The sequence below is a fragment of the Notolepis coatsorum genome (genome assembly GCF_963971535.1).
Source record: "Notolepis coatsorum genome assembly, chromosome: 5".
NCBI classification, from domain to species: domain Eukaryota; kingdom Metazoa; phylum Chordata; class Actinopteri; order Aulopiformes; family Paralepididae; genus Notolepis; species Notolepis coatsorum.
Window position 1 is genome coordinate 130,885,061 of NC_140169.1, and position 26,041 is coordinate 130,911,101.

General features: G+C 45.2%; 1 protein-coding gene across 3 annotated transcripts; it reads left to right on the forward strand.

Moving 5' to 3' along the window:
- Window positions 1–79: 79 nt before the first annotated feature.
- Window positions 80–23,869, forward strand: rnaseh1 (ribonuclease H1). 3 transcript variants are annotated; one of them, XM_084313756.1, is made up of 15 exons: window positions 97–124; window positions 458–557; window positions 3,095–3,219; window positions 3,872–4,069; window positions 5,693–5,792; window positions 5,850–5,919; window positions 13,181–13,265; window positions 13,546–13,670; window positions 14,002–14,086; window positions 16,564–16,791; window positions 17,536–17,635; window positions 17,713–17,767; window positions 21,862–21,946; window positions 23,173–23,297; window positions 23,522–23,869. In XM_084313756.1, exons 2-15 carry the CDS (start codon window positions 490–492, stop codon window positions 23,639–23,641), a joined length of 1,569 nt encoding a protein of 522 aa, XP_084169882.1. In that variant the 5' UTR covers window positions 97–124; window positions 458–489; the 3' UTR covers window positions 23,642–23,869. The 3 variants fall into 3 exon arrangements, with proteins under 3 accessions (XP_084169880.1, XP_084169881.1, XP_084169882.1); XM_084313754.1 differs by having other exon boundaries at window positions 80–557; XM_084313755.1 differs by having other exon boundaries at window positions 80–557; window positions 5,865–5,919.
- The last annotated feature ends 2,172 nt before the right edge of the window (window positions 23,870–26,041 follow it).

The window sequence follows — 26,041 nt, forward strand, 5'->3', positions numbered from 1 at the left end:
AGTTGCATTAATGCGCGTCAGAAGAGCTTGGCATCATGGGAACCCGGAAGTACGGGAACCATAGATAAGTTAAGAAATAACCCTGTACCTGTGAGCTCTCCTCGCTTGTTGCAACAGACATTTGGTATTTCCCCTTTTTGTAACGTTACACGTTTCATAAAAGGACAAATAACGTTAAGTGTTTATTTTGAACAGTTATAGCGGATGCCTGGTATAGTGTTAAATTGTGCAGTAACTACGTTCCAGGGCATTTATAACTTATTTTGTGGAAGACTGGTTGCAATCAAAACATTTCGGTAGCATGAACTTGTGTGCAGTAGTTTAACAAACCTAAACCAGCCACAGATAAACTATTCCCATTTCTATCGTCTCTAAATCTGCACCACCATGACGGGCACCTGCGCTTTACTGAAGCTTGACTGAGTGATGTTGAGATTGACTTGTCTTTACCGCATAGTACGCAGGACACTCTGCATTGCCTCAGAAGACATGGTTAAGCAATTGAAATTCTTCTACGCCGTAAAGAAAGGACTCAAACCCGGCGTCTATACAACCTGGTGAGTGGTGACACGTTGGGTAGACTGTAGAGGACACTAGCTGCTGACTTGATTGATTGAAAACTTTATTTACAGATTGCAGATTGGGTACAATACAGTACGGCTCAATACACACAATTGTTAAGGGGATGCAGACCAGAGAAATACTTTCGTCTTGTTTACATCAGGGTCCCCCATTTTCAATTCATCAGGACATATATGACATACATGACATACAGATAGACAGTACTGCTACATCTATACATTTATGACATACCAGATTTGCAAATACAGTACTGTTTGTGATACAAAAAGAGTCCAGAAAAGAGAGTATATACATTTGACGTAAAAACTGTACATTGGAGGAAGTTGGGGGGGGGGGGCACTGTACAACTATACAAGCAAAACAGTACATTGGAATATTGACAACCATACTTGGTCATTTACTGTACATTGGAGGGGGTTGGGTTAGGACATTTACAGGGGCCAGTTTCGAATTGCAGTCTCCCGTAGGTGTTCTTTGAGAGTGGTTTTGAAAGTGGGTAGTGATTCACATTCCTTTACAGCTTTGGGTAGGGCGTTCCACATTGATGTGGCATAATTGCAAAACGTGTTTAGTCCCTTGTTTGAGCCGAATCTGGGTTTAACATGATTTGTGGAGCTCCCTCTGGTGTTGTGATCGTGGTATTCACTGACCTTTGGGAAGTATTTTGACATGTACATGGGTACCTTGGTCGTGTAGTGTATCTTGTAGACCAGGCCCATTGCAAGTTGCTGTACTCTGTCTGTCGTCTACTCTCTATCTAAGCCATCCTAGGTTGTCAAAGTGGGCAGGGGTGAGGTGGGTTCTAGGAGTAAGGTCAAGCAGTAGTCTGACCAGTTTGTTTTGAGATGTTTGTAATTTAGTTTTTAGCGCCTTTGAGGTGCTTTGGTACCATGAGGTGCAAGCATAGTCGTAGTACCCTTGAATGAGTGCTCCTCCCAGAGTCTTCAGGGTATTCTTGTTTATCAGAGAGGAGATCCGGTACACGAATCGAGTTCGTTGGTTGACTTTTTTTTATTACATTGGATGCCATTTTGTCACAGGAAAGATTAGCCTCTAGGATGGAACCCAGGTAGGTAATTTCATCTTTCCTTGTGACAATATTGTCACCCACTGTAACTGAGAAGCCGTCGGTCTTGCTGAGTTTGTTATTTGAACCGAAGAGAATGGACTCTGTTTTGCCCATGTGTAATGATAGTTTGTTATCAGTGAGCCATATGCAGATTTTGCCTAGTTCCGAGCTGAGGGTTTTTTCAACCTGTAACTTGTTCTTGTGAAGCTCAGCCTCACAGTGTGAGGTTGTGATAAAATACCATAAGGCCAGAAAGCAAATGCTTGCAAAGACTGCCTCAGTGTTACTTTGTTGGCTTTGTCAAATAATACCAAATTTTTTAAGTTTATACATTGAATCGAGCATTTGTTTTCTGGCCTATGGTATTGCCTCCCAACCCCATACGTTGAGCCATAGTATAGGTTTGGTATACTAGCTATCCTTTCCCCTTGGGACTCTGACTTTATGAGGCCATACAATGTTTGTGTGGGCTTGCACCCAACTTATATTTACTAGCCTTGCTAGACTGTCTGAACCAGAATTTGGGTGTAAGAGCTCACTCAAACATGTTATGGCATCACCTCACCCCTGCCCACTTTGACAACCTAGGATGGCTTAGAGTAGACGACGAGTACAGCATCTTGCAATGGGCCTGGTCTACAAGATACACTACACCACTAAGGTACCCATGTACATGTCGAAATACTTCCCAAAGGTCAGTGAATACCACGACCAGTCGACCACAACACCAGAGGGAGTTCCACTAATCATGTTCAACCCAGATTCGTCTCAAACAAGGGCTAAACACGTTTTTATGCCACATCAATGTGGAACGCCCTACCCACAGCTGTAAAAAAAAAATGTGAATCCCTAATTCCCTACCCACCTTCAAAACCGCTCTCAAAGAGCACCTACGGGAGGCTGCAATTGAAACTGGCCCCTGTAAATGTCCAAACCCCCCCTCCCTATGCTTGCACCTTGCAACCCCCCCCCCCCCCCCCACCCACCCCCTCCCAATGTACAGTCTCCTCCCCCTCGTATGTATATATTTTATTTTAGGATCTCTGTTTAACAACAGTACTGTATATTTGCATATCGTGTATGTCACAAATGTAACATATCTGTATGTCATAAATCATGATATATCTGTATGTTGTGTATGTCATAAATTTATGAGTTGAAAATGGGGGACCCTGATGTAAACAAGACGAAAGTCTTTCTCTGTCTGCATCCCATTAACAATTGTGTGTATTGAGCCGTACTGTATTGTACCCATTCTACAATCTGTTAATAAAGTTTTCAATCAATCAATCAATCAAGAGTTAGTTGAGGGTCCTCACTGATTTCTAGCTTTAGACGAGAGTGGTGCATGTTCACAAAAACTGCTGGGGCACGGGAAGAACATGTGTGAATTCCCTCCTTTTTAAGATGTAAACGTTGGTATACTCTTTACTTGTGGTGTAGGGATGACTGCAAGAGCCAGGTGGACAAGTTTCCATGTGCAAGTTACAAGAAGTTTGCATCTGAAAAGGATGCCTGGTCATTTGTCAGAGGCGTCAATCAATCAGCCACACCGAAGGTCATCAATGGTAGGTTTAGATTAATATCTCTAATGTTAGCGGGACAGGGCTGTCCTTGTAATAACAACTCAGTTATTAGTCAACTAATAGTCATAGGATTTATTCATTTAATACACATCTGTAAAGTTGAGATTTTCTCAAATGAGATTGTCCTGCAAGTTAATGCAGTCATGCAGAAGGGGGACCTTTTATATATATATATATATATATATATATATATATATATATATATATATATATATAAACCTTGTGCTTATTGAAAAACAAAGTAGGCCTATATTTTTCACAATTTTGATACAATTTTGTTTGATCAAATAAGTGGTCTACATGTTAAAATAATAGCTCTACATTCTGACAGCCATCACTGATATAGATTGTCTGGAGTAACATGGGTCTCCCATTCCTTCTGCTCTGCAGTAAACAGAAAATACATTTTATGGCATCCCGTTCCCACTTTAATCAGGAGAGACAACTCCATACTGCAAAAAAACAGTCTGTGCAGTAAGCAAATTTGGCTTGGTAAGATTTCTTGAAATAAGTTTAAAATAATCGAGGGTTCTCTCTCCTGATTGGATAAGGTGGGAATGTAGAGCTGTTACCTCTTACAGCATCTTTAATGCCTCAACGATCAATTGGTTAATGAGAATACTGTGATTTGCAGATACCCCAAGCTCTGAGGCACCTGTAGGCCTGCTCCCAAAAAGGGGACCAGAGGCGCTGGAGTACATCCCCCTCGGCCAGAAGAGGGACTACTCAGACGTGGAGTCGGCGTCATCTGTCAAAAGAGTCAAACAGTCGGAGGAGTCGTCTCAGGCTAGTCTCTCGTCTTCAGTGAGCACTGATGGATTCACATACATGGGTAAGATCATGATGACGATGAAACATTGGAGGCAACGTGCCATAATGAATTGCCCTACTGGGATTGAAGCATAATGGCATCCATCTTACTCGGGACCACCAAATCCACCCCACAATGCAACACAGCCTGCAGAGCACACTTATTTGGTGGTTACAGCCAGCTGATTTTGGCTAGCAAGGCAGTCGAAAACTGATGAATAGAATCTATGGATGTGACAATTCACAAGACTCCTTCATCGCTGGAGATGGCCACCCTCGTTCTATTGCTGATTGCCTTGCTGCTACAATGTAACATTTGCATGAGTTACAATTGGGGTTTTGTTAGCTAGCTAATGTCTAGAAGCACTAATGGAAAGTAGTCATAGAACATCTGCAAGCTAGCCCCATAAGGTCTGAAAGCGGCGCATTGGGAAATAAACAAATAGCTTGCCGGTGAAAATGGTCATCAGTCAAATCAATTTGCCTTGCCATGGTGATGTGTCTGTGTCTTGTCTCATCCCAGGGGGATTTCCTGGCGCTGTAATCACATAAAGTGTGGGAAAATACTACTTGTCTGTACTAACAACAGCAGCAAGGCACAGCACACTTTTCCTGTACTTCAATGTAACCACAGTGCCAGGAATTCCCTCTGGCATGAGACACCATCACATCACCATGGTAAGTTAAACTGACTTTATTGACAACCATTTTCACCAGCAAGCCATTTGTTTATTTCTCAATGTGGTATGTCAGGCTATGATGAAAGGATCCTCAAGATGGTATCACAATACAGGAAGCTTTCAAATGTAAACTAATGCATGGGACCAGTGTGCAATCGGTGTTATGGTTTTCTTGAATGTGGATTCTAATAATGTGAAAAAGGGAATACTTATCACAATATAAAAATATGTAATAACCAGGAGGCATTGACTATAGTTCAACAGATATTTATTAGAAATGAAGCCTGCTATTCGAATAAGCGATAGGAATGGGTAGAAGAGAATAAGAGAAGGGAAGAGAGGAGAAATAAGCTAATGTTCATTTGTTATATCTTATATGGAACAAGTTTCAGTTTCATCTCCACATGTGGTACAACTTAGGATACTTCTCTCCCAAAATCTTTCATTTATTCTTTCTATTGATTTACATGAGCTACAACTTACATCGCTACAACAATAACATAAACTGGTATGCGACCTCAAAGACCTTTAACCTAGTCTGGCATTAATATTCACAGGAAGGGGTAGAGGAGGACAGGAAACGGATGACTATACCAGATGTGTTCGATCTTTGTTTACTCCATTACAATTTATTGCTATGGGAAAAGGATTTTGTTTAGAAAAATAACTTTGCCAGCAGATGATCAATCCATTGTCACAGTTGCTGTGGATATTTTTGAACCACTCAAATTAACTGATTTGTAACAAACTTTAATTTAATTACTTGTTTGTCAACTAGCTGGTTGATTGTTCTTGTGTCTTCCTCTCTAGGTGATGGAAGTGATGTGTGTCTGCCTCTCTAGGTGATGGAAGTTGTGTGTATCTGCCTCTCTAGCTGATGATTTTGTGTGTATCTGCCTCTCTCTAGGCGATGTTGTGTGTATCTGCCTCTCTAGGTAATGAAGTTGTGTGTGTGTGCCTCCTAGGTGATGCAGTGGTTGTGTACACTGATGGCTGCTGTGCGGGCAATGGGAAGAAGGGTGCTCGAGCTGGAATCGGTGTTTACTGGGGACTTAATCATCCGTTGTAAGTTGTTCGGACTTGGTGTGTTTTATTTGCACAACGTTTTACACCATCTCACAGTGTTCTCTTCTGCAGCAACGTTGCAGACCGGCTAGAAGGACGGCAGACCAATCAGAGAGCAGAATTACAGGCAAGCATGGTTTCTTTTTTACGGTCACAAGCGTGCATGAATTACAGTCCATCACTAGTGTTACTTTTTCTATGCAATGCCGAAAAGTATTCAAAAATATTATTGAACAAGAACAACTCTCTCAAATCTGTAAACTAGAGTGCTAAATCTCTAGCTGACACTGAGCACACCTAGGGGGATGTTCTAAGTGTACAGGTACATTTTCGGTATCAGAACTTGGAACACGACAATGGAATTAAGCTTATTTGGGTATCAAACATTCTGTGGGTCCACAAATGCATTCATTGTCATTGAGAAGCTCCAGACTTTATACTTGATGACATCACAAGTTGGGAGTCTTGCATCTCTGATTTCTGTTTTAGGGAGAGATTAGCTCATGTTTACAAATATTGATTAAAATGTACTTGGCCATGGAAATAACATAATGGAATTCATATTTTGGGTGATGTTCCCCTTTTACACTGAGCCTGTACTTTTCGGTGCCTTTTTGAAGGAATTGGAACAAAATTGTAAATACTTTATTGGCCTGGAATATAAGATTACCCTGATTATAAGGAACCCCCCCCCCACACCTATTTATTTGATTTTTTATCTACTTTTTTTTCTGTTTTTCTCCCATCCCAATTTAGTCGTGCCAATTCCCCCCTCCCCTGTCTTGATCGTTGCTCGCATGTGCCCCCCACTGGTCGGTCGTAGGGAGGGTTGATAGATACTATCATGTCCCCTCCGATACATGCAGAGTCAGCCAGCCACATCTTTTCACCTGCCAGCGCGGACTCTCATTGGCGAGGTGTAACGTGTGGGAGGCTCACACTACCCTCACCATCTCCCTTCCTCGCTGTGCAGGCGCCCTGACCGACCTGTAGTAGTCGCTGTTTACAACGACCAGATTACCACCCACCGGCTTCCCTCCCGCTGACTCTGCCAATTGAGTCAGTATGACGGCCGGCCCAAGCCAGAGGCAACGCTGACAGCCGGATTCGATACCGGTGTCTCTCGCGTTGGTGACGAGCGATTAGGCCGCTGCGCCACCCAGCCGCACCCACACACCTTTTATGACTCTTTTTTAGAATGTGATCAAGTTCTCGAGATCAAATCTTGTTTTTATAAAGAAAACAAGTATAACCTATTTTACCAGAATTAGTTAGCTTACATTCTGCCAGAATGTAAGCTATTATCAATACTAACTAATTTAATAAAACGAGGTAGTAGTAAGATAAAAATGCAAAATTTGTTATTTAAATTAAATTATTTGATTATACTTTAGCCTGCTGGTAGGTTTATTTCATAACAACATAATCTAGACCTCGAAGTAAAAAATAGAACCTTAGGTTATATTTAAATTAGACTGCCTCATTGATCACCATGACCTTACATTTGGAATTATAACTCCTCCTCGGTCCTGACCATGGTTATATTTCGTATTGCATCGCGTCCCGCTCTGAGCCTTACGAGATACTCCTATCTCCTGTGATACCTAATGTATCTCCCACGAACAAAAACACATGCACCCCACCTGTATGGGGCCCCGCCCCTTATGGTGGCACCGCCCATATAACCATGACCCTGGTCATGAAACACCCTTCCTCTATTTTCGTCCCAGCGTATTGGATGCGTGCACCATACGAGCTAGCGGAATGAAAAGATTAAGGAAGATTAATAATGTTGGAAGCTTACCGGAGGTTGCTGGCCCCTGGCATCTTCGACGCATGTTTTCGGCGACACGACGGGCCTGTGATGTTCCTCGTTTGATGACTGCACATCGAGGTTCAGCTGTACAAGGCTGGCTGTCGGGCCAGCTTGTACTCAGGTAGGCCCTGTGTCTTCAGGCATGGGTATTAGTGTTAGTAATGCTGGTTTGTGTTGTTAACACAACCTTGTTGTGTGTTGGCGCCAGGGGCAAGATGGTTTGGTGAACGTTCTCTGCAGGGAACGGTTTCCAAGCTGTCTTGGGCGTGCTGCTAAAACATCTAAAGCTATGCTAACATGCTATCGCTACTGCCGCATGCTATCACTACTGCTAATTGCTATGCTGTTTTAATGTCTCCGCCGTGAGATGTTGTCACTCTCCCGCCTCTTGCCCGGTTCATCAATGAAGGTCAGTCGGTAGCTGTTGTGGGGTTTTGAGTTCTATTTACCTTTTTCGGGTAAATGGGTTGACAACGGGGTAGGTCGTGGCTAGGTTCTAGCCAGGTATTACCTTGTGTTCCGGCGGGGTTTGTTGAACGGTGTTCCCATCTGGGTTGGCGTCGGGTAGTGGGGCTATGGGTCCAGCCGACATGGTAAACATGTTGCGTGTCTGTGCACAGGCAATTGTTGTCTTGGGTTCCACATTGCCTGGCGTTAGGCTGCAGTAGTATAAGGGCAGGGCCGCTTGGGAGAAATGTGAGGCCATGTGCGTTTTTAGACGCGAGGGCCCCCATCTCCTGGGGCGGCCCTGTGTAGGGGGCTATTGTTTCATTTTGTCACTCTGCTATGAGAAGGTCTGTCTTGCTACAGCTTTCTCTCCTCTCAAACCATTCATACTGACGGTCAATCGGTATACTGGGGGAGTAGTGCGGGGGGGGGGCTTTGTTTACCTTTTTTGGTAAATGGGCTAAACTAGGGCTGGTGTTCTGTTGTGAATATTTTGAATGAAGACGGGTCTGGTCCGTCTCCCCTTAAACTTTGTGTGTATGGGTTTGCTCATTCTACAGTTTTTGTGGTTTAGCTCTTTTATTCATTTAACCTTTTCATGGTCCACACCACAGTGGAGGGTGCTGTTTGCAATCACCACTGGTGCTCCATGTTAACGTCAGTCCTTTGTTTTTGATATATTGAAACAATGCCCCGCCCGGCCGACACCATGGGTCGGCCTGGCGAGTGGCTGGTGGGCTGTTAAGGCTTGTACCGCCACGGTATGGAATTGGCAACGATTAGAACTGTGTTCGAATTGGTGTTTTTTCTATTAAAGAAATGGTGTCTGGTGGAGGGGCCTTGAGGGCCGGCCGACGTCGACACATCGCGCAAGGTTGTTGACGTTATTAGCTTTGACCCAGCCGCAAGCTATAACCGCTCAGGGTTCCCCTCTCCGCAGGGGATTTTGGTCTTCTGCTGGAGCGCGGGCGGTATTGTCCTAGGCCCTACACCGCCTCACACCGCGCAGCCAGAAGAAGAGAGAGCACGGCCTCGTCAGCGGCGATGACGGGGCCCTCGACAGGCGGCCATGTTTCCCCCGCCAGTGGTGCCCTGGTTGGAGAATCGACAGGGTATCGCGAGGCCGACAGTCTTGGCGGCCGAGGGATCGGCCATTTTGGGTGATTTCGGTGTTGGTAAACCACTCCGTCGTCATTTTGCCGCGAGCAGCCCGCTCCCCGCTCAGTCCGCTTTCTGTTACCCTCAGAAGCGGGGCTCTGGGTGTGTTCCTTTGGCTGCGGGCCGCGAACCTTCTTGAAGCGTATGCGGCCCCATTCTTCGCTTCTCATGGAGACAGGGGCTGACACCCAGTTGATGGCTGAGCCTGGGTCTGTCCGTGAGAATGTTGTGCTGTCAAGCGGCTCCCACACCTTGAACTGTGTTGGTTGAGCCTGGTGTTACGTCTGTCAACTTAAGTGTTGTCAGCAGGGGGGCTCGAAACCTTTTGAGGCACACAGTGCGGGCTTCCCCGGCCTCGCCTTCGCCAGGCCAGGTATCATGTTGGTGCTCCCACTCCTGGAATATTGGCAAGTGGTCGCAGCTCACATGGTTTGGGGTGGTAGTGATATCACTGCAGGGCTACGGTGTGTAGGAACCCATGGGGGCCTTACACCTTGCATGTCCGGCTGCAGAACAACTCCTTCAGCATGTTCTGGAGGGGTGTTCAGTGGGGGGGCTTTTTTGATCGGAAGCCCCCCGTATCAGACAGGCCCTTTTTCTGTCGGGGTTCCCCCTTGGGTGCGATTGCCTCGTGGGTGGTGTCAGGGTCAGGTGTTCCGACACGGAACGCGCTCCTCGCACGATTCCAGGGTTGTCTTCGCACAGCGGGGGGGGCCGGGCCAACTATCTACAGTTCCTGGCGGACCTGCGCCACGTGACGGCGGGTGCGTTGGGAGTGTCGTCACATATGACTACGGCAGTACCATATGTCGAGGTAGATGGAGAGAATGGTGAGGCGGGGACTTGCGTTTACACAACCCCACCCGTTTTCAGGTTTGGTACAGACCCTGTTGTCGGGGTCTCCAGCAGGGACAGCTCTGGTCGACGAGATCCAATCTCTGTGGACGAAGCAAGCCATCGTCGTGGCGTTCTCCTCCCGGTGTTCTCTGCCCGAGAAGTCGGGAGGGAGGGGTGTAAGACCCAGGCTGGACCTGTCCCATGGGAAGGTTCAGCATTTTTTGGATCGTCTCCTACCTGTTGAACACTGTCAGGTGGGGGTCTGGTTCTCCTCCATAGACCTGTAGGATGCGTATGCGCATCCCCGATCTTCCATCCTAGGGCTTACCTACGCTTCCTTTGCAGGGTTAGCGTATGAGTACCAGAGGCTGCCGTTCGGTTTTCTCTGGCTCCCCGCATCTTCACCAAGTGCGTGGAGGCCGCACTGGGGCCTCTGCGTCATCCGGGGTTACGGAGTGTTCTGCCCTGATGACGTTCTGGTCCTTCGCGGTCAAGGTGGATCGTCAGGTCTCGTACCAGGCAGGTCTCTACCAGCCTGGGGTTGCTGTAGACTGGATGTAGAGTATTCCTCTTCCCAGTCAACGGTTGGAGGGCTATGGGCATCCATCTCAGAGCGTGTTGTCAACACGCTCGGGAGGTTCCGTCCTAGGACGGTTACGGCGCTGTCTCACGTCGCGTTTTCACCGACGCCTCCCTCGCTGGTGATGCGTCGGGCCAACGCAGTAGGGGGCAGCTGGCAAACCATGCTGCCCGGTCTGCGCTACGTTCAATGTGTTGGTGTTGAAAGCGGTCCTTCTGGTCCACAAATGGTGTTGATCAGGACGGACGATACGACGTCAGTGTCGTGTATCGACAGACAGGGAGGAGTACGCTCCCCCTGTCTGCACCAGGCGGCGGGCGGCTGGCTATGGGCGTCCTCCATCTGCGCGGCCTAAGGGCTCCCCACATCCCCGGCAGGGAGAATGTGGGTGCAGGTGTACTGTCGCGGGGCGGCCCTCATCCTGACGGGTGAGGATTGCGTCTGGACATGGCCAGGCAGGTCTGGGACCGATGCCGTGCCGCCAGGGATTCTTCCCCATACATCTGTTAGGTCAGTTGTTGGGACAAGTAGGTTGAGGGGCGCAGGTTCTTGATCCTGATGGTGTTACCATCTGGAATGCGCATGCTCCCTCCACTGTCGCGCTTACGCGGGCAGATGACGTATGTTCCAAGTGTGGTGTAAGGCGGGGGGCCAGGACTCAGTCTCCTGCCCCCTGGTTGCTGTCCTTAGTTACCTCCAGTCTCTCCTTGATAGACTGTCGGCTTCGACGGTGAGGGTATATGCAGCAGCTATATCCTCCTATCATGAGGGGTTTGAGGGGGTGTCTTGTTCAGCCACCCTCTTGTGAAGCGTTTCCTGCTTGGCGCTCGACGCGTTAAGCCGGTGCAACGCTCCTTGGCTCCGACTTGGGATCTTCAATTGGTCCTCGGTCGGTTGTCCTTGGCCCCGTTTGAGCCGCTCGAGCGGGCGCCGTTGGGACAGCTGTCCTTCAGGACCGCGTTCCTTCTGGCTGTCACTTCCGCTAAACGCGTAGGTGAGCTCTGTGCTCTCTCGGTACATCCAGAGTGCCTGTCTTTTCGGACCGATTGCGGTGTCACTCTGCGACCTAATCCTGCTTTCGTGCCTAAGAATATCCGGAGTTCCTTCCGCTCCTGGGATATTGTGGTTCAGGCGTTTCGTCCTCCTCCTCACACTGGTGAGTTAGATGCGGGCCTTCACCTGTCATGTCCAGTCCGTGCTTGGGGATTTACCTCAGCCGTACTCAGGATTTCAGGGTTACCGACCAGCTTTTTGTCTGTTACGGTGGGGCTCGTGCTGGTAAGGCACTGTCGGAGCAGCGCCTGTCCCATTGGTTGTGCGAGGGTGTTACCCTCTGCTACACGCTGGCTGGGCAGGATCCCCCTGGGGGCGTCAGGGCGCACTCCACTCGTGGGGTGGCTGCCTCTGCCGCTCTCCTGGGTGGGGCCTCGGTGGAGGCCATCTGTGCTGCAGCTTCATGGTCCTCCCCGGGCTCCTTTGTAAGGTTTTTCCTCATGGACATGACCGGGGGTTCTGTCTCCCAGGCGGTTCTGGGGTCTGTGGCCTTTCCTGCTTCCCGTCCTTTGGTCGGGTAGCAGGAGTGTATGGGTATGGGCCGCAGTGTGTTGAGTCACACGTGGTTCCGCCTGTACGGTGTGTTCAAGGGGTTCTGGCTCCCTCTTGTTCGCATTCAGGTGGAGTTGACTGCGCCCCCCCTTCGTTAGGAAGGGTGGGGTGACAGGGCTCCCCGCACCCCTTGATGTGGGCTTACGGGTCCTCAGGGGGTACATCTGTCGGGTCTCGCGCCCGCTCTTCCCCATTATCTCGTAAGGCTCAGAGCGGGACGCGATGCAATACGAAATATAACGATAGGTTATGTAGATAACCTAGTTATATTAGTATTGGCTAAGCGTCCCGCTCTGCGCGCCCTGAGTTCCCTCTTGAGGGATCTTTTCCTGGGACGGGTTTTGGCGAGGAAGGGTGTTTCATGACCAGGGTCATGGTTATATGGGCGGTGCCACCATAAGGGGCGGGGCCCCATACAGGTGGGGTGCATGTGTTTTTGTTCGTGGGAGATACATTAGGTATCACAGGAGATAGGAGTATCTCGTAAGGCTCAGAGCGGGACGCTTAGCCAATACTAATATAACTAGGTTATCTACATAACCTATCGTTAACTTGACCTTACTTTCAATTCTCTCAAACCTACCGGTTAGCCAGTTGGATCATCCAACATTAACATCACTGTCTTTTGAAGGCCGTACCTTTAGCTAGCGAGAAGCCGGTGATATCATATGGATCTTGAGATTGCAAGGAATCTCGTTGATATCAAAGACGTCACGCTAGCCTACCCGGGAGCCGCTCCATAGTCGCGCTTTCGTCACCGTGACGCCTATAATTTCTAGAGCACCAATATATGACAAACCTCTAATTTGCGGCACACCGGGACAATGCCGTACGACTATTTCTACCAGCTGGTGGTGCTTTTCTTGTCGCCATTCAGTCGCCACTGCTGAATGAATGTAGAAGAAACGCTGCAATAAACCCACTTCCTGTCTGTTGGTGACACAGGCAGCCTGCAAAGCCTTGCAACAAGCCAAAGAGAAGAACATCAAGAAGCTGGTTCTCTACACAGACAGCAAATTCACCATTAACGGTGAGTACCACCTCTGTAGTGGAGCTTCACTACATTCTAACACGAGGGCTGCTGCAGACCTAGAATAATGTAACAAGGATGGGAAGCAGCCAGAAGTTGAACACTGGGGAACAACGCTACTCATGGCGGTGTTTTTCTCCCAGTGGTCCCAGCGTTTTTGGAATCTTTTTCTTTTTGTTGACTAGACTGATTGATTGATTCTGGTCTTCTAATTCTAACTGCTGACATGATGGTTACCTCATAGTCTGAACGTCATCTGTCGGGTGGTCGTTTCCTCCAGGTGTGACCAGCTGGGTCAAGACCTGGAAGACTAATGGCTGGAGGCTCAAATCGGGTGGACCCATAATCAACAAAGACGACTTTGAGAAGCTCGACGAATTGAATGCAGAACTCGACGTTGTATGGGTATGTTTTTAAAATGTCTGTTTGTTTATATCTGAATCCTTAACTTGGGGAATGTCACTTATTTCTGTGTCCGGTCAGGCAGATGGAACTTGGATCACTGAAATTATCGTTCAGTGTCAGTTTAGGCCAACAGTACTTGGATCACTGAAATTATCTTTCTGTGTCAGATTAGGCCAACAGTAGTACTTGGATCACTGAAATTATCTTTCTGTGTCAGATTAGGCCAACAGTACTTGGATCACTGAAATTATCTTTGTGTCAGATTAGGCCAACAGTTCTTGGATCACTGAAACAATCTTTCTCCTCTCCTCTCCTTTCCCTCTGCCTCCAGATTCACATCCCGGGCCATGCTGGATACACAGGAAACGAAGCAGCAGACAAGCTGTCTCGAGATGGAGCAGCAAAGCCATGCATACGTACATACACTCCATCTGACTCTGAATCTGATTGAAGGCCAATGATGCATTCCTCATGTAACACAGCAGGGTCATTACTGAAAACATTCATCATGTTCTTGTTCGCCAAATAACACACACCAACTTTCTTTCGCGCGACTTTCACTCACAGCTGATCCGAGAAAAGCGCACAACGTACTTTTGCAGAGCTCCTTCTCAGTCCAGCTGCTGCGGTGTTTAAATCCAATATATGGATAAATCCTATGCCATTGTTGTGTAACATGTCATCTCTTCCCTAGAGGCTTCTTTCTCTGCGTCACGTGAAGTTAAATCTACTCTAGAAGTGAAACTGAAACTGAAAGCATACACCGGTGGGCATAGGCGGCGGGTGAGCCGAACATTAGGGCAGGCTATAGTTGGGAGTTGCGTGAGCCCGCACAATTTTCCTTCTTTGCTTGCGCACGCTGTGTGCACCTATACACACACCCACTAGGCTACTACAGCGAGCCCCACTCATTTAATATATAGTGCAAATTAAGTGTTCAAATTAAGGCATCCAATATGATTAACCATTGTCTTACCTTAATGCAGCAAAATGCAATGTTTCGTCTTGGCATCAATGATCTTTTCTGCTTTAAGTTTGTCTGTGAGATCACTTTCAATGTGAAGCAGACTCCGAGTTGACTGTCTCTCCTGGCACATTGTTGTTCTTAGCCAGTTTCGGATGCGCCTCATTGCTGAGAAAGACTGTTCTCAAGTTGCGGTGCTGCCGGGCAATGAAGGAAACGTTTTTTGTAATTTGGATCTCCTCATCCTTTGAAAACAATGTACACACAGTAGCTCTAAAAAGTTTCCACGATTTTATGAACTCTTGACTCTCATCATGCCCTCGTAGAGCAAGCATTTGTTTGCCAAGATAAAGCAACATACATAGCCTCAGGTGATCCGGTGCTATGCCCAGGGGCAGCCCGGGCGTGTCTAGTTTTTTACCAACCCAGTTCTGCGATCTGATTGGCCACTGACGTTTCTGGTGCGATCTGATTGGCCACTGACGTTTCTGGTCATGTGACATGTGCGCCCAATCGCGTGACGCCTGTATCTGCGCGACTGCGCCCATTTCCGCCTCAAACAGGCTGCAAACTACCTAACGCCTAGTTTATCACTGGTTAAGCTTAGACGACTCTTTCGAAGTTTGTTAAGGTTAGAGTTTGGAATCAGGGCTGGTGTTCTATCGCCCTGCTCTAAGACAAACTCTAACCTTAACCAACTTCGAAAGAGTGCCTAAGCTTAACCAGAGATAGAAACAGGCGTCACACGATTGGTGCAGATGTCACACGACCAGAAACGTCAGTGGCCAATCAGATCGCAGAACGTGGAACTGGAAATGGTTGGTAAAAAACTAGACGCAGCCCGGGCAGGACTCGCTGTGGCTGCCTGCAGGTGTGCGGTAGCTGGTGCTGCTGAATTACTTTGTTTATATGTTGCCTTGGAAAAAGACCGTATATCCATTTACCTTTTTGAAATTTGACTCAAAATAGCGCGCTGGTGTTCGCTACAAAGCGATTGGCGGGTGTAAATTCGGAATGCAGATGTTTACAAAAAAGCTTCATATACTGTATATTGAATTGTTGAGGATGTTTTGTCTTTAGGTTGTATGCAGTAATGCTTTAACCACAGCATTTGGTTATTGTTTAGTAGCTACACTTATGGGGTATGTTGAAATGGTTGGCACAACTGTTTTTTGGAAGATAATGTAATAATTTACATAACGAGACAATATGTCACATTTCGGCATGCATATATCAACAGGTTAACTGAACAGTGCTAAGCATAGGGTAGCTTGCAGAAGAGCAAATCCGCTGAATAGTGTGTACAGGGGTGTGCATACACACACCATAGATCCGCTTATCAATTTACCAAGAATAACTAATTTAGTGAGGTGGGTTGTGTGCTACCAAAAAGTGTTAGTTGACTTAAAGGTTCTCTCTCTAAGTGATATTTTTTGTTTGTTCAAATAAGTGGTCTACATTTTTAAATAATGGCTCTACATTCAGACAGCCATCACTGATATAGATTGTTTGGTCAGAAACATGGGTCTCCCAGTCCATCTGCTCTGCAGTAAACGGAAAATAAATGTTCTGGCATCCCGTTCCCACTTTATCTAATCGGGAGAGAGAACTCCATACTGCATAAATGGTCTGACGAAACCAGTCCAGTAAGCTAATTTGGCATGGTAAGATTTCTTGAAATAAGTATAAAAAAGAAAAAATCAAAGGTTCGCTCTCCTGATTGGATAAATTGGGAAGGGATACCAGGAAATGTATTTCAGAGCGGAGGGACTAGGAGACCCATGTTACTGACCAGACAATCTATATCAGTGATGGCTGTCGGAATGTACAGCCGTTTAACACTTATTTTAACAAAGAATAGTAATACCACTTAAAGCATCTTTAGTGCCTCAATGATCAATTAGTTAATGAGAATACTGTGATTTGCAGAAACTCCAAGCTCTGGGGCACCTGTAGGCCTGCTCCCAGAAAGGGAACCAGAGGTGCTGGAGCAGATCCCCCTCGGCCAGAAGAGGAACTACTCGGACATGGAGTCGGCGTCATCTGTCAAAAGAGTCAAAAAGTCTGCGTCATCTGTCAAAAGAGTCAAACAGTCGGAGGAGTCGTCGCAGGCTAGTCTCTCATCTTCAGTGAGCACTGATGGATTCACATACATGGGTAAGATCATGATGATGAAACATTGGAGGCAACGTGCCATAATGAATTGCCCTACCTGGATTGAACCATTATGGCATCCATCTTACTTGGGTCCACCAAATCCACCCCACAATGCAACACATAGCCTGCAGAGCACATTAATTTTATTTGGTGGTTACAGGCAGCTGATTTAGGCTAGCAAGGCAGTCAAAAACTGAACTAGAATCTATGGATGTGAAATTTTTTTGGAGACTATCATTGATGGGAGTTGTTTAGTTATGTGTGTCTGCCTCTCTAGGTGATGGAAGTTGTGTGTATCTGCCTCTAGGTGATGTTGTGTGTGCCTGCCTCTAGGTAATGAAGTTGTGTGCGTCTGCCTCTCTAGGTGATGAAGTTGTATTTGTCTACCTCTAGGTGATGAAGTTGTGTGGGTCTGCCTCTAGGTGATGGAAGTTGTGTGTATCTGCCTCTCTAGGTGATGAAATTGTTTAGTTTTGTGTGTCTGCCTCTCTAGGTGATGAAGTTGTGTGGGTCTGCCTCTAGGTGATGAAGTTGTTTGGGTCTGCCTCTAGGTGATGAAGTTGTGTGGGTCTGCCTCTAGGTGATGAAGTTGTTTAGTTTTGTGTGTCTGCCTCTACGCGATGCAGTGGTTGTGTGTGTCTGCCTCTTAAGTGATGCAGTGGTTGTGTGTGTCTGCCTCTAGGTGATGCAGTTGTGTGTCTGCCTCTTAAGTGATGCAGTGGTTGTGTGTGTCTGCCTCTCTAGGTGATGCAGTGGTTGTGTACACTGATGGCTGCTGCTCGTACAATGGGAAGAAGGGTGCTCGAGCTGGAATTGGTGTTTACTGGGGACGTAAACATCCGCTGTAAGTTGTTCTGACTTGGTGTGTTTTATTTGCACATCGTTGAGTTTTACACCATCTCACAGTGTTCTCTTCTGCAGCAACATTGCAGACCGGCTACAAGGAAGGCAGACCAATCAGAGAGCAGAATTACAGGCAAGCATGTTTTTTTTGCTGTCACAAATGTGCATGAATTACAGACTAGTGTTACTTTTTCTATGCAATGCCGAAAAGTATTCAAAAATATTATTGAACAAGAACCAACTCTCTCAAATCTGTAAACTAGAGTGCTAAATCTCTAGCTGACACTGAGCACACCTAGGGGGATGTTCTAAGTGTACAGGTAAATCTTCGGTATCAGAACTTAGAACACGACAAAGGAATAAAGCTTATTTGGGTATCAAACATTCTGTGGGTCCACAAATGCAGTCATTCATTGTCATTGAGCAGCTCCAGACTTTATACTTTATGACATCACAAGTTGGAGTCTTGCATCTCTGAATTCTGGCTTTGGGAGAGATTAGCTCATGTTCACAATTATTGATTGAAATGTACTTGTTCCCCTTTTACACTGAGCCTGTACTTTTCTGAGCCTTTTTGAAGGAATTGGAACAAAATCATAGTTTTTGTAAATACTTTATTGGCCTGGAATATCTGTAACGGATCCCCGTATATGAAAGTGGCTGGCAACGTACTGCTGGTAAAATCACTGTTTATTTCTAGTTTTTCATAGCATTACATTCCTCTTCTATAAACAATCAAAGTCCCACCGTAAGAGCTATGGCCTCATACGGGTCCATTAAACCTTTTTGATTAGTGTATTTCCTTCGAGCTAAGTTGAACTGAACATTTCACTGTCAAAAGCGCAACCGTAAACACGGTTGCACCCGCAACACGGCGACACGGTTTTCAACAAAGGACACATACACATACCATAGTAGGCTTCTATCAATTCTTATAATAAAAGTCCTGGATATTCATAAACATTAATTGGCATAGATCTCTATAAATCGCCCAACACATTGATCACTTTAGGCACACACTGAAACCAGTAACATCACAAATATGAAGTGGGTAATAATTACCCTAAAAATAATAAACCTTTCATGGGGTTATTTACACCCTGAATATAAGGACCCCCCCACTTGTTACGACACATTTTTAGAAAAAAAAAATGTGAAGATCAAATCTTGTTTTTATAAAGAAAATAAGTATAGCCTATTTTACCAGAATGTAAGCTATTCGTAATACTAACTAATTTAATAAAACAAGGTAAGTAGTGTTAAAAAGTAAGATACAAAATTAGTTATTTAAATAAAAACTTGATTATACTGTAGCCTGCTGGTAGGCTTATTTCTAACATAATCTAGACCTCAAAGTGAAAAATAGAACCATAGGTTATATTTAAATTGGACTGCCTCATTGATCACCATGAGCTTAAATTTGGAATTATAACTCCTCAGTCCTGATGATGGTTAACTTGGCCTTACTTTCAATTCTCTCAAACCTACCGGTTAGCCAGTTGAATCATCCAACATTAACATCACTGGGTCTCATTCCCGAACGGATTTACGACCAAAAATGTCCTCTTAGGCAGATTTCTGCCCATTTAAGACATATTAGGGCTGGTAGCGCGATTCCCCAAATGTTCCTGAGATCGGATTTGACCGTGGCCTCCTTGGAATTAATTACTTAATCATAATTAAAATAAATATGACAATATTTGTACGATAAGAAATTACGCATTTGAAAAATAAATAATATTGATTCATCTGATCACAGGGCAGCTGGATTAGCCATATCTGAACCAGCTATTTTGGACAAATGTATAATTACTTTAATTACTCAGATATTCAAACACAATTATGCAATTATTGTGAAATGATTGAAAATAATAATTATTTAATGCCTTCTGTGGAATTTGTATTTCTTATTTCTTACATATCTGTTTTAATGATTAATTATACATTTGAAAGAATGCAGGTCAACATGCAATATATCCCATTGATTGGTATACAATGGGACAGACCTTTGTTTGATACAGCTATAAACCTGCATTCCTTCGAATCATTAATCAATTAAACTTATATTGAAATACACTATATAGCCTATACACCAACACTGAAATGACAGTGGATAAATAAATAAGAACTAAAGCTAATCGCGTGGAAATAGACTGCATTAATATTCCATAACAAGTCTTGTGTGCGCCAGTATGGCCTACGTGTCTAATGAATGAACAGTATAGGCTTAATATATTCTAGTTACTTGTTTCATTAGGATTTAGTAGATACTATATATATGCTCTGCCCTACATACAGTATAAGTACAGTCTGTATACAGAAAGGAACTGTACGTAGGGCAGAGCATATATAGTATCTACTAAATCCTAATGAAACAAGTCATTGGAATAATAAGCCTATACTGCGTTCATTCATTACGCCGTAGGCTATACAGTTGTGTGTGTGCACGCCCGAGCTGTACTATATATGATGACAATACAATTAATCTAATTTCGATGGGTCGCAAGACTCTCAAAGCGCTTCCGCTAGGGGTGGACGGTATGGTCTAAAATGTATATCATGGTATAATTTGAAGCATAGACGGTAACGGTATATATCACGGTATCAGTGTTTCCATTAGAATTATTTTTTTTGCCCGATAGGCAGGCTATATAAATGACATCCTCAAGGCATGTAGATTTATAATATTTTAACTTAAAACTAGGCTACTTTTGCGTATACAGTCATTATATTCCAAATAAAATAAGTCCTGAGACTCCGTGCTGCTGCCGACTTTAAATCAAATGGGTGTCTGTGGGCAGTCGCCCGACATTAATAAACAGCAGTCTGTTATAATCACATTTTTATGAGCTAACGAATTCCGTTATATTGGACATTTGTATTAATTATATCAAGCGAAGAACTGAGAAATTTGGCAGAGAGAGACGGCAACATTATCGTGGGTTTGCGTGATGACTCTCCACCTCGCAACGACTTATTTGCAAAGAGTATGTCGCTGCAGAGCAGCAGATTCAGCTGTTTTAAGGCTATCTGGGGACCGCTCAACAGCGCCCCCCACCCAACAGCTGAATTGCCAATGGCTGAATTGGAGTACTGCACGGTGCCGGTACAGATGGGTGGGTTATGGTGGATTCTGCGGCTCTGCAGCTGCATATGCTTCTCGCAAAATCCAACATCCAGCTTGCGCTGCCCAGCCGTCAGAACACTACACATCATAATGTTCACAGCAAACTGTAGTTGATCACCAGGTATGTTTTATTAACGTAGAATAATTCATATAAGAAAAATGATAGGGAAATATCTTACCTTTCTCCACTGGTTAAAAATGCCAGGAACTGAAATTGAAACTTGCTGTGCGCCGCGGTGATATGTGTTTATTATGAAATGACAATTGCGTGTTGACACGCCCACTGCGCGAAGCCTCCTAAATAACTTTTTCCAGTTTGCACATATTCTATCTATTTTTAGGGGCAAATGCGAGTGAAATAGTTGCGCTGTGGTTACATGACGTCATTGCTATTTTAGAGCTGCTCTACCGGTTACAAGGTATAGTCAAAATCCATACCGTAGAGCAAATTCATACCGTGTATACCGTTTATACCGTCCACCCCTAGCTTCCGCGTCCATTTTCACACGGCTGCATCATTAGTTGCCTTATAAGGAGCTCTGGAGGCGTTGTTTTGTATGCAAATGACCTAGACTGGAACGCACGGTCATGTTTGAGACATGGTGCCATTCCCCAACGCAGATATCTCAGCTGTGACCGTTTGAGCCACTTAAGACATATTACCAGCGTGTTGAGGATTCGGAGTGAACTTGTCATTGATTCTGTCTCAGTCGGTTCCAAGATAAGTCTTCCAAGAGAACTCTTTCGAAAATATTGGGGAATGAGACCCACTGTCTTTTGAAGGCCGTACTTTTAAGCTAGCGAGAAGCCATTGATATCATATGGATCTTGAGATTGCAAGGAATCTCGTTGATAAAGATGTCACGCTAGCCTACCCGGGAGCCGCTCCATAGTCGCGCTTTCATCACCGCAACGCCTATAATTTCTAGAGCGCCAATATAAGACAACCCTCTAATTTGCGGGACACTGGGACAATGCCGTACGACTATTTCTACCAGCTTGTGGTGCGTTTCTTGCTGTGGTGGCTGTGAGTCGCCACTGCTGAATGAATGTAGAAGCAATTCTGCAATAAACCCACTTCCTGTCTGTTGGTGACACAGGCAGCCTGCAAAGCCTTGCAACAAGCCAAAGAGAAGAACATCAAGAAGCTGGTTCTCTACACAGACAGCAAATTCACCATTGACGGTGAGTACCACCTCTGTAGTGGAGCTTCACTACATTCTAACACGTGGGCTGCTGCAGACCTAGAATAATGTAACTAGGCTGGGAATAATAATAATAACTTGGTTTTGTATAGCGCCTTTCATAAAACCCAAAGTCGCTTTACATAGGGCAAAAAACAACAATAACAAACATGGTAGACAGACGCACACCATTCAATGAAGTAGTTAGGGGTCAAAGGCCATGTTGAAGAGGTGAGTTTTGAGGAGTTTTTTGAACGAGTCCAGAGTTGGGGCGTTGCGGGGAGGGAGTTCCAGAGGGTGGGAGCTGCCACGCTGAAAGCTCTGTCCCCAAAGGTCTGCAGTCTGGTTCTGGGAATGGAGAGCTGACCAGTGTCCGAGGATCACAGGGACCATGACCGAGTGTGGGGGTGGATGAGGTCAGTGAGGTACTGAGGTGCCAGAGCATGGAGGGACTTGTAAGTCATCAGGAGGGTTTTGTAGGTGATGCAGTATTTGATGGGGAGCCAGTCAAGGTGGATAAGGGTGGGGGTGATGTGCTGCCAGGGCTTGGAGCGGGTGAGAACCCTGGCAGCTGAGTTTTGAACATACTGGAGCCTGTCCAGGGTTTTGCTTGGAACCCCGGACAGGACTACGTTGTAGTAGTCCAGGCGGGAGGTGATGAGGGTCTCTGCTGTGGAGTCGGAACGTGATGGTCGGAGACAATACTACCGTACTTTTCGCACTATAAGCCGCACCTGACTAAGCCGCAGCAGCTAAATTGAATGATGTGTACATATATAAGCCACACTGGACTATAAGCCGCAGGTGTTTTAATGTTTAATTACAGTCTTCCCACCAGCATTGGGACACAATACTGTTGGACAAATAACAAGAATTAACTCATTTACAAGTTGTAGCAAATAAGGGAACAGATAAATAACATTTCAATGCAGTCAAAAAAGCAATATTTCGATTTTTACATTTTCGGGTTTGGTCACGTCGAGTCACATATAAGCCGCACCGTTATATAAGCCGCAGGGTCGAAAAATGGGGAAAAAATGTGCGGCTTATAGTCAGATAATTACGGTACTCATGGCGGTGTTTTTCTTCCAGTGGTCCCAGCGTTTTTGGAATCTTTTTTTCTTTTTGTTGACTAGACTGATTGATTCTGGTCTTCGAATTCTAACTGCTGACATGATGGTTACCTCATAGTCTGAACATCATCTGTCGGGTGGTCGTTTCCTTCAGGTGTGACCAGCTGGGTCAAGACCTGGAAGACTAATGGCTGGACGCTCAAATCGGGTGGACCCGTCATCAACAAAGACGACTTTGAGAAGCTCGACAAATTGAATGCAGACCTCAACGTTGTATGGGTATGTTTTTAAATGTCTGTTTGTTTATATCTGAATCCTTAACTTGGGGAATGTCTATTTCTGTGTTCGATCAGGCAGACGGTACTTGGATCACTGAAATTATCTTTGTCAGATTAAGCCAACAGTATTTGGATCACTGAAATTATCTTTGTCAGATTAGGCCAACAGTACTTGGATCACTGAAACAATATTTCTCCTCTCCTGCCCTTTCCCTCTGCTTCCAGATGCACATCCCGGGCCATGCTGGATACACAGGAAACGAAGCAGCAGACAAGCTGTCTCGAGATGGAGCGGCAAAGCCATACATACGTGATGAATACCCATCTGACTGTGAATCTGATTGATGGCCCTAGAACAATTGTTTTACACTCTTGGCAAGCGACCACCGGGCAATTCATTTAGTTAATTTTGTTCATTTGACATTCAAATTGGCTTCTTTTAAACAATGTCTATAATGACTTGGGAGTAACTCTTTTAACAAAGTCTGTATGTGAGATACTATATTGAATGTATTTTATTGGAATGTATTTTCTCGTTTTCTTTCATTTCAGCTAATAAAGCTTCATATATATATTGAATTGTTGAGGGTGTTTTGTGTTTAGGTTGTATGCAGTAATGCTTTAACCACAGCATTCGGTTATTGTTTAGTAGCTACACTTATGGGGTATGTTGAAATAGTTGGCATTTTATAACATTCTGCGGATTCTGTAGTGGATTATTCATCTTTGTAACATGCATAGGACGATGCAACATAAATTGTAATATGCATCATAGACAGTAGGTGGAGCTCTAGTTCATTTATCAGAGCAGAATGAAGGTGGTTCTCGGAATTAAAATTCTGTCTGTCATCCAAAAATCCCCTCACGTCTACTGCATGATAATGAATGCCTTCACATGGAGAAATAATTCCCATATCACAGCATCGTATTCCAGGATCATTGGACGTGGTGTGTGACCAATAGTTTGGGCCAGTAGGCGCATCGTCGGGGGGGGGGATTCCACCCAGTTTTATCTATTTGTCACTTAAGGATGTATGTATGCTCTGACATGAATTGGATCTTAGCTGTGAAATTCCCTGTGGCAAATCTAAGGGCACAAATTTCATCATTTGATTTTGATAGTTGTGCTGTGAGCAGATGCCTCTTAGTTTTCCGTGCGTGTCCCACCATTCACTAAGCTGTCGTCTGACACCTACGTGTTGGGAGAAAAATAAGGACAGCTGTGTGTCTTGCTGGTGGAGAGAAAAGGACCCCTGTGGCCTACCCCCCCCCCCCCTCCCCCTCCCGGTGAGACTGCTGGTGGAGGAAACTGGAGGACCAGTGCTAAGTGTGCCCGGCTCCGACCTTGACTGTTCGCTCGCAGCTAGTGTGGAGACGTGTAACCCTGCCCGAGGCTGACGTGTGCTCCAGTCAGAGGTCAGTCCACGCTGAGGAGGATGGAGGTCGGCAGCGCTTCACCCTGCCCTGGCTGAGGCTCGTTAACGATCCCATCTCGGCACATTTGCTTCTTCAGCAGAACCGCTATCTGGCATTCATCTGTTCAATACCCCCCGCTGGCTTGTTGGATCCGACGAGCTCCTCATTTGTGGCGCTTGAAAGGAGTAAATATTGTGCAAACTTGATGCAACACAACAAGCTTATAAAGTAAACATTTAAGTGTAAGAAGTGCATCTCACATCCTTTCATTGCTTTGTTATTTTAATCCTTTTAATACTATGGTACTTTATGCCAGGGTTCGACAATACTTTAGTTGCATGTGCTCCTGAAAAATAACTACGCTATAGCTGTAAACAGGACAACATGACATTCCAAGTAGGAATGTGCATTTTCAATTATTTTCACAGACTATGTTCTTTCTTATACGTTATTTTTGCTGAGCCGTTTTATTTTAAATTCTGGAACAATATTGCCCCTGGAAAGCAATGCCATAGAGGCTTGCCTTAATATTCTTTAGTTTGTCGACATGTTCCTTTTTGTTTTGAGATGCAGAGCAGGTGAGCTTCCTCTAATTGCTTCCTTGCCTGTGGGTGCTCAGCTGCAGTCGATACTTGGTAGGAAAAAAACACCTGATGAGTGGAAATGGCGACACTCCAAAGAAAATAGAGATGCAAGACTTGTCCTGTTAAATTATTATTTGTTTAACTACAAGATGGGACATATTCAACATGTCACAAGCATAATGCAACACGTACATATAGAAAATAAAACCATAATAGAAAATGGCAACGAGGCCTACATCGTTTAGGGGTCAACAGGAAAAAGCGTATACAAACATCAGCTCTGGCATCTCGAATGCACAACAAGTAGGTCTTTGGCGTGGCCTCAGTTTCCACTCGGGGTGTTTTTATTTTTGTTTGTTTTTAAAGAAAGACAGTTATGTTCTCTATGAATGTTAACTGCAAAAAATTAAAACAAGGCATTTTCACCAAATCTTCCAATTGTGTTAAATCCCCTGCACAATCAATTCTGATTTGCTCTTGTTCAGCTGGCATGATCAAGAGGATGTGCTTTCTAAGCGGCCAGTAGAGAGAGAGAGACATGTGGCATTTTGTTTGCGAAAAAGATCCATGGGCGGAGCAGCCTGAATCATCTTCTCCTGTCATTACCACACATCTGGCACGGAATGCCGCTCGGAGACTGGCAGCATCTGATTCTTGTCACGTGCATTAGATTAGAAGATTCATGGCAAATAATTTTCCAACCAATCCAGTGATGGTATGCGGGGCCCCCTTTTGTGGTGGAACA

Excerpts from the sequence above, each read along its gene's own strand:
- rnaseh1 (XM_084313754.1), top strand. The coding sequence starts at position 427 with ATGTTGAGATTGACTTGTCTTTACCGCATAGTACGCAGGACACTCTGC. Across the intron at positions 3,220-3,871 it reads CACACCGAAGGTCATCAATG|ATACCCCAAGCTCTGAGGCA; the intron begins GTAGGTTTAGAT and ends TGTGATTTGCAG. Across the intron at positions 23,298-23,521 it reads CAGACCTCAACGTTGTATGG|ATGCACATCCCGGGCCATGC; the intron begins GTATGTTTTTAA and ends CTCTGCTTCCAG.